We start from the raw sequence: 8,216 nt of genomic DNA, 5'->3' as shown, positions 1-8,216 counted from the left end.
CCCTGTCCCCCCGATCCGCTCCCCAGAGGGGACGGCGCTGCTGGGACCATGGGGGAAGGCGAGGCCGGGGCCCCGGCCCGTGTCCGCCCTGGGCAGGGGATGGTGGCAGCGGTGCCCGTCCAGCGCCGCGGGTTGGGTCTGGAGCCCCCTTCGGCTCCCCTCTGAGTGTTCTTGGGGGAGGGATAGCTCAGTGGTTTGAGCATTGGCCTGCTAAACCCAGGGTTGTGAGTTCAATCCTTGAGGGGGCCACTTAGGGATCTGGGGCAAAAATCAGTACTTGGTCCTGCTAGTGAAGGCAGGGGACTGGACTCAATGACCTTTCAAGGTCCCTTCCAGTTCTAGGAGATGGGATATCTCCATTAATTTAATTTAATTTGGCTTCTGCCTCTTTAAGAGCTGGCCCCGCCCCATCGCCGTGACGCACTCGGGGCTTTCATCCCTGCGAGGCTCCCGACTCCTATAGCTGTCTGAGTAGGTGCCTGTAGGACGAGCTCAGCAGCAGGGGTCGGAGCTGCCACTGCCTCGGCCTAGCCGCTCTGCATAGCTAAGGCTCGGGGAGGGGGTGGGCTGGGCGTGGGAGCGGGCGGCAGGGACCGCTGGGAAAAAGCCTTTTCCAGTCAGGCGCTGTGTGGGCGCCTGGAAATGCGCCGCGGGTGAGAGAGGACCCTTGCTGGGCCGGAAGCGGCCGCACGGCGGAGAGCAGCGACGCGCCGATGGGGTCCGGGTCGCGGAGCCCTGCGGGGCGCTCGCGGCACCGGAGCCGCAGGGAGGCGGGCGGGTCCCGGGAGAGGAGGCGCCGCCGGTCCCGCTCCGGGTCCAGCGGCGCCAGCAGCGATGGAGGCGGCCGGGCCCGGGGTAGCGAGACGCGGCGGCGCAGGAAGCCGGGCTCGGGGTGAGACGCGGCCCCCGGACAGGAGCGGCCGGGGCGGGGCGGGGCGGGGCCCGCGGCCGGGACAGGGACAGGCCCAGCCCGGGGCTCTCAGACCTGGGGCGAGTCGCTTCACCCACTCCCTGAGCAGGTGAACGGGGGAGCCGCGAGCCGGTCCCCTCCCTGTCCCGGGACAGGCCGAGCTGGGCAAGGCCCCGAGGCGGGCGCAGCTCTACCGAGAGCGAAGCGGCTTCTGCGGGGGTAGCGGTTCCCGCGTGGGAAGGGGAACAAACCACAGCGGCTTTGTCCCCACCCCAGGGTGTAACTATCCTGATAAATCACACCCCTAAGCAGCGGCGTTAGACGGGTTCAAACCTTGGCCTGAACCTCGTACATACATTGTCTGGTTGGCTGTGGCTTCATCCCGACTGCAAGTTGTGGGTGTGTGAGCTGACAACAGGAGAGGCAGCCTGATTGAGAGGAACAAGCCCAGGGCTGAAAGTCAAGATCTTTTCCTGGCTCTGCCACTAACTCGCTGTGTGGCTTCATGTCTGTACTTCCTCTGGCGGTGAAATGTGGCCAGCGCTTACTCATCTCAGGGTTGTGAGGGTGAATGAATGAATGAACGTTTGGACAGCTAGATAGGCAGGTTGCTAGGTAAGCCCTGTGCTGCTATGCCGTCTTTCTCTGAGGTTGTAGCTATCACTAGGGTGGTGTTGTTTTCTTCTAGCTCGGACTCTGATGAGAGAAAGAGATGGAGAAAGAAGAAAAGCAGAAGCAGGGACCGGCACCACAAAAGCCAGAAGAAACACCGCGCTCGGTCACGGGATCGCTCGTCTAGCTCAGACTCGGAGGCAGAGAGAGAGAAGAAAAGAGGCCGCAGCAGAGAGAGGAGAAGAAAGCGATCCAGTTCCAGGTCTTCTGTGTCTTCCGTCACATCTCCCTCTCCTTCACGTGAGGAGCTGGGGCAACAGCTGAGCCTTCAGGAGCGACTCAGACTGAAAGAGGAGAAGAAGAAGCAGGCTGAGATGATGAAGGCATTGGAAACACCGGAGGAGAAGAGGGCTAGGCGGCTGGCAAAGAAGGAAGCCAAAGAGAGGAAAAAGCGTGAGAAGATGGGCTGGGGGGAGGAATACATGGGCTACACCAACACCGATAACCCCTTTGGGGACAACAACCTGCTAGGCACCTTCATCTGGAGCAAGGTGAGGCCTCTCTCTGTCTCAACGGGCAGTGAGGTGGGGGGGGGGGATAAATGGGCTCTTCTCTCCCCCAAGCTTCTGAGATAATCAGGGCTGTGCTGCTCCCCATGGTAGAGCTTCCCCCTGGGAACCTCAGTCAGTTCAGCATTGCACATTCCAGCTGAGCTGCTGCGCAGAGGGCCAAGGGGTGATGGGGCAGGGGCAGGGATGATGAGGCGCAGGGAGGGACACGTTTGCCTGGGATGAGTTGGGGGAGGAATTTGAACAGGCTAGGAACAGCAAAGCGCAAGTGAGGGTGAAACCTGCACTGAGGACACGCTGGAGAGGCACCCACTTGTTTTGAGCAATGATCTTAAAGACCCAGTGCAGTTCTATTCGGGCTGCCATTGGAAACCTGTGCATTACATAGAGCCTAATGGTAATTTAAGTGGGATGGTAGTTTCTTGTGTATCCACGTTGAGGAGGCCACAGCTAAATTCCTGGGGGCCCCTGGCTGAGTTCTAGTCCCACAGCATCATCTGCGGTGAGGTGGAGTGTGTGGATGGTAGCACACTGCAGGGGGCTTGTATTGGGGACTTCCTGCCACTTCACAAATGGCAACTGAGAGGCCTGTTGGGGGCTGCTTACTCTTGGGACGGGATTGATTCTAGGCCCTGGAGAAGAAAGGGATCGGCCACCTGGAGGAGAAAGAACTGAAGGAGAGAAACAAACGAATCCAGGAGGACAACCGCCTGGAGCTGCAGAAGGTGAGAGCCAGTAGCCCTTCTTGGCCTGTGACCTGCTGCGGAGCTAATGCAGGCGAGGACACTGGCCCCGATATAAGTCACTTGGTTACCGGTGGCTGTCTTTCTCTCCTGCCCCCCCCGGCCTTTGCCAAGTCTAATTCTCCCATCTTTGGGCGCAGAGAGTGGCATGTGTGGTGATGGGGATGTGGTGGTACAGGTTCTTGTCTCTGCACAGAGGTGGTGCCCTATTCTCAATACTGAATCCTCAGAATGAGCTGGTCCCTGGTCTCTTTAATGACACACTATTAAACCAATAGAGATCTCAGTACCCCCCAGTCCTGAGCATGGGCCCAGTCAGGGGTCTGTGCTGCCCGTATCTAGTGAGTTTCAGCTCTCCTCTTGTCCATGCCAGCATTGGTTCTCCTCTTGCTTGGTGCCCTCCCGCTCCCTGTAAGGGTAGGGCCGATCGTGGGAAATGGGGCAGTTTTGCGCTGGGTTGGATTTGAAGCTAGCATCCATGAGTTCACGTGCTGGGACTGGCTGAGCCTTTGGGGAATGGTGCCCCAGGCTGTGCACTGCAACAGTCTTCCCTCCCTCGGAGACAGGTGAAGCAGCTGCGCTTGGAACGGGAGCGAGAAAAGGCGATGCGCGAGCAGGAGCTGGAGATGCTGCAGCGGGAGAAAGAGGCGGAGCACTTCAAAACCTGGGAGGAGCAAGAGGACAACTTCCACCTCCACCAGGCCAAGCTGCGGTATTGTCTCGGGCCTGTGTGCTGGGGGCAGGCAGGGTCTGAGCCCTGGTAGCTGGAGCTCAGTGTGTTCTCTTGTTACCTACAGATCAAAAATCCGGATCCGGGACGGCCGTGCCAAACCCATCGACTTGCTGGCCAAGTACATCAGTGCAGAGGATGACGACCTGGCAGTGGAAATGCACGAGCCTTACACATTCCTGAATGGCCTGACGGTCTCCGACATGGAGGATCTGCTGGAGGATATCCAGGTACCTCTCCTCCAGTACTGCTGCTTCCAGGCCTCCATTCTCTAGCTGGGGGGGTTAGATGCTGTCCCTGTGCCCCACCTCTGGTGCGCATCAGTTCTGCCTCCAGTGCTCACTGGAATAGCAACACCTGCAGCTGCAAATGGCCTGATTCAAACAGCAGGGCCAGGCCTCGCCTCTGAATTCACATGGCTCTTTGTTTCAGGTTTACATGGAACTGGAGCAGGGCAAGAATGTGGATTTCTGGAGGGACATGACCATTATCACTGAGGACGAGATAGCCAAACTCCGTAAACTAGAGGCTTCTGGGAAAGGCCCAGGTAAGGGGGAGGGGAACGCTGGCTGTCGGCACCTGCATTGCTTATGCACAGCAGTGCCGGTGAGAGAGGGGAGCATGACCTATAGTTAGAGCAGAGGCCTGTGTTCTGCTCTGCCCCATCTCGCTCTCTGACCTTTGTCAAATTGCTTCTCCTCTCTGAGCTGTTGTCACTGAGGCGGTGACCTCCCTGCTGTGAGCTCTGCACTGTCTGTGTAGTGCCAAGCAGGCTCAAGGGTGCTGTAAAATAATCCAGAGCTACGTGGAACCGTGGTTCTGGAGTGTGGGCAATTCCCGGCCCTGGAACTCTCGGTTGCCTGGCTCTAGGCTGAGCCTGGAGGCTGTAACCAAGCCAGGTGAATTCCCCTGCCTTTGTACAGAGAACTCAGTACATGTGCAGTGGCTTGTCAGCTCTGGCTGGTAAAATCCTGAGTCTCAGTGATTGCAGCTCCCCAGCCTTGCTTCCATGGCCTGTATCAAAGGGCTTTGCTCTCCTGCAGTTGCGATTTCTCTTGCTGCTGCCAGGGGGCGCCCATGTGCCATTATCAGGGCCGGCTCCAGCTTAACAAGCAGGTGCTTGGGGCGGCCAAGGGAGAGGGGCGGCACGTGCGGCAATTCGGGGGCGGCAGGTCCCTCACTCCCTCTAGGAGCGAAGGACCTGCCGCTGAACTGCCGCCGCCGATCATGGCTTTTTTCCCAATTGCCGCTGCTGATCGCGATCGTGACCGCGGCTTTTTTTTTGCTTGGGCAGCAGAAATGCTGGCGCCGGCCCTGGCCACTATTGCTCTTTCTGTTTGAGCTCAGTGGAACTGAGGCCCCCTGGCTCCGTCCTGCCTGCAAAGCGATGGGCCCTGGGGCCCGGAAGTTGCCGCAGAACCACTGGCGCAGTGAGCGTCAGCGTCACACGCTGAGAGCACGATCCTGTCACCTGAGCCCAAGCTTGTACCAAAGCTCCTGGGTTAGGAACTCTCAGCCAAGAGCCTGCTAAAGGCCTGGGTGTGGCATGTGCATCAGAGCCCAGGCCCCATCCTGAGTGGTGCTTGGCACTCAATGCCCATTAAAGGGAATCAAGGGCACTGTGTGCTTGGCAGGGTTGGGCCCTGCCAAATGCCCCGTTCAAATGGCCTTCCGTCTGTAGCCGAACAACACCTGACACCTGGGCAGGGGGAATCCGGCAGGGGTTCAGTGGGTTTCGTGCACCAGGCAGGGAGGGTGCATTGATGGAGTGTCCGATCCTGGAGGGGTGGCTCTGCGTGGTGGCTCAGGAACCGGTGGGTCATTCTGTCCCGTAGCACGCGGTGGGGCTAACTCACGTTAACCCTCGTCTGTCCGCACGACAGGAGAGCGCCGAGAAGGAGTCAATGCCTCCGTCAGCTCAGACGTGCAGTCGGTGTTCAAGGGGAAGACGTACAACCAGCTGCAAGTGATCTTCCAAGGGATTGAGGGCAAGATCCGAGCCGGGGGGCCCAACCTGGACATCGGTTACTGGGAGAGTCTGCTGCAGCAGCTTAAAGCGTATATGGCCCGGGCCAGGTGAGCGGGAGAGGGAGCATATCCCGTCTGGATCAGGGCTGCACCCCCAAGGTGGGGTATCTGGGTGGTACTGGGGAATTGTGTCCCAGTTCACGGGGGCGGGAGGTGTGCCAACATGCCAAGCCGGACATGGGCTTTTTAGCTCCCTCCCAGCTGGCTATGGGTTGCTTCCCTTCCGGGGTTGAAGGGAAGGAGAGTGCCCCACGTCTCCTTTAGCCTGGGTGACCGGTTCAGACGCTGCACAGGACAAAGGCTAATATTGAGTCCGCTCCTCTTTCGTCGCCTCCCACGATGACTGGGGCTCGAGCTGTCTGACCCTGAGCCGTTTGGGGAGGTCTTCGGGGCAGGACCCCGGGCGCTGAGCCCTGCTTCACACCTCGCTCTGGTGGATGTGATGCCAAGGGGGTCCCAGCCCGGGGGGCTGGGGGAAGGCCGTGCTGGGGGCCTCACCCTTTGCTCTCGTCACGTCATTGCAGGCTTCGGGAGCGGCACCAGGACGTGCTGCGCCAGAAGCTGTACAAGCTGAAGCAGGAGCAGGGAGTGGAGAGTGAGCCGCTTTTCCCCATCCTGAAGAAGGAGCCGTCTTCTCCCAGCGACAGGTACGCAGAGCGGGCGACGTCCTTCTGGTGCCAGGCGCTGAGCGGGGTTATTGAGCTCCGACCCCTCCGGCCCCCGAGAGCGCTCCCTCAGCTGAATGTCCTCCGTCAGTGAGCCGTCGGCTGAGCGGGGTTATTGAGCTCCGACCCCTCCGGCCCGAGAGCATGCCCTCAGCTGAGTGTCCTCAGTCAGTGAGCCGTCGGCTGAGCAGGGTTATTTAGCTCCGACCCCTCCAGCCCCGGAGAGCGCTCCCTCAGCTGAGTGTCCTCCGTCAGTGAGCCGTCGGCTGAGCAGGGTTATTGAGCTCTGACCCCTCCAGCCCCGGAGAGCGCTCCCTCAGCTGAGTGTCCTCCGTCAGTGAGCCGTCGGCTGAGCAGGGTTATTGAGCTCGGACCCCTCCAGCCCCGGAGAGCGCTCCCTCAGCTGAGTGTCCTCCGTCAGTGAGCCGTCGGCTGAGCAGGGTTATTGAGCTCGGACCCCTCCCGCCCCGGAGAGCGCTCCCTCAGCTGAGTGTCCTCCGTCAGTGAGCCGACGGCTGAGCAGCACGGCCCAGCAGGCAGAGCACAGGACTCCAGGTTCAGTTCCAGGTTTTGCTGCTGCCTCGCTGTGACTTGGCCGAAGTCACTTCCCCTTGCTGTCCTCGGCTTCCCCATCTGCACAGCAATGCTAACCAAGTGAAGCCTTGAGCTCTGGGGAGGAAGGGCAGAGGGTTGCTGGCATTTCCCATGGACAAGGTTTGCGATGAGGTTTTTAGTAGCAGTTGGATTCCCAAACCTCTGTAAAATCCACCCGTGAAGTCCGGTTGGGTTGACTGTCGGCCTGGGGGGAGTTCATCGGATTGAGAAGTTCCCGATCTCCAGCTCCCAAGCAGCGGGAGGGTCGGCTGGCTTCGAGCACTGTTGTACACGCAGATGGGAAGCATAGGTGTGGGCAGATTTCACGTGACCCCTCCATCTCTGGGCTGCCGTCGGTCAGATCTAGTGTCGGGCGTGATGGGCTGGCTCCCAGGTGATACATGGTTACCTGGCTGGTTTTACACAGGGGTGCGCCAGGCCGCTGCAGTCCCAGCAGGGGGTGTCACAGTTGGCACGTCAGGAGCAGGGCGAGACTGACCTGAGCTGGGGGAAGGGCCCTGGACATGGTGAGTTAGTGCCCTGCTCCGCTGAACACTGTTGTTTCTGAGCACTTCCCTCCACGCCGCCCAAGGCTTTCTGCGGCTGGAGACGGCAGCGGTCGGTCTATTGGTACCAGTGAGAGGTTGCACCCGTCCAGTGCTGGGAGTAGAACCCATCACTAGGCTGGCAGCCACACTGCCTTTGGACAGACGGGCTTCGTAGCTCCCTGGAGCCCCGGCTCTGCCCCCAAACCACCCCCTTCTAGAGCCAGGAATAGAGCCCTGCCCCTTAGAACAGGGGTTCTCAACCTTTTTCTCTCTGAGGCCCACCTCGACATGCTATAAAAACACCAATGCCCAGCTGGTGGGGCAGGCCTCAGGGCAGGGGCCTTGGGCATAGGTGTAGTTCGACTTCTATTTTGGGAGGTCAGGGGCCAGCAGGGCTTGAGCCACCTCCGCATGGCGGGATCCGGGGGGGGGGGGGGGAGCGCCACCTCCACCCCGACTCACCTCAGCAGGCCACCCACCTGTCTGAGGGGGGGCAACCAGAAATTATAACTCAAAGGTGGGGGCTTAGCTCAAAAAATTTGAAAACAGCTCAGAGTGCGGGGTGGGGGCGGAGCTAGGGGCTGTGTGTGGGCGGGGGGGAGCTCAGGGAGCGGGGAGCTAGGGGCTGTGTGCAGAGTGGGGGAGCTCAGTGCATGGAAGGAGTAGCTAGGGGCTGTGTGTGGGCTGGGGGGAGCTAGGGGCTGTGTGCGGGCTGGGGGGAGCTCGGTGCAGGGAGGGGGGTATTGGGGCTGTGTGCAGGCTGGGGGGAGCTCAGGGTGCAGGGAGGGGGTATTGGGGCTGTGTGTGGGTGGGGGGA

The 8,216-nt window shown here is 60.3% G+C and overlaps 1 protein-coding gene across 2 annotated transcripts; it reads left to right on the top strand.

Moving 5' to 3' along the window:
• Positions 1–662: 662 nt before the first annotated feature.
• Positions 663–7,623, top strand: CACTIN (cactin, spliceosome C complex subunit). 2 transcript variants are annotated; one of them, XM_034755524.1, is made up of 9 exons: positions 663–892; positions 1,599–2,073; positions 2,721–2,816; positions 3,401–3,546; positions 3,632–3,794; positions 3,997–4,111; positions 5,448–5,640; positions 6,117–6,239; positions 7,279–7,623. In XM_034755524.1, exons 1-9 carry the CDS (start codon positions 714–716, stop codon positions 7,352–7,354), a joined length of 1,566 nt encoding a protein of 521 aa, XP_034611415.1. In that variant the 5' UTR covers positions 663–713; the 3' UTR covers positions 7,355–7,623. The 2 variants fall into 2 exon arrangements, with proteins under 2 accessions (XP_034611415.1, XP_034611416.1); XM_034755525.1 differs by lacking the exons at positions 6,117–6,239; positions 7,279–7,623 and having other exon boundaries at positions 664–892; positions 5,448–5,644.
• Positions 7,624–8,216: the final 593 nt, after the last annotated feature.

Source organism: Trachemys scripta, chromosome 22 (genome assembly GCF_013100865.1).
Source record: "Trachemys scripta elegans isolate TJP31775 chromosome 22, CAS_Tse_1.0, whole genome shotgun sequence".
NCBI lineage: Eukaryota > Metazoa > Chordata > Testudines > Emydidae > Trachemys > Trachemys scripta.
The sequence above is the reverse complement of the archived record's forward strand: the minus strand, read 5'-3'. Positions and strand labels throughout refer to the sequence as shown.

What these genes read in the sequence shown, in the direction of transcription:
- CACTIN (XM_034755524.1), top strand. Translation starts at nt 714, where the DNA reads ATGGGGTCCGGGTCGCGGAGCCCTGCGGGGCGCTCGCGGCACCGGAGC. An exon ending in GCACCTTCATCTGGAGCAAG is followed by an intron (nt 2,074 to 2,720) that starts GTGAGGCCTCTC and finishes GATTGATTCTAG; the next exon opens with GCCCTGGAGAAGAAAGGGAT. An exon ending in ACCGCCTGGAGCTGCAGAAG is followed by an intron (nt 2,817 to 3,400) that starts GTGAGAGCCAGT and finishes CCTCGGAGACAG; the next exon opens with GTGAAGCAGCTGCGCTTGGA.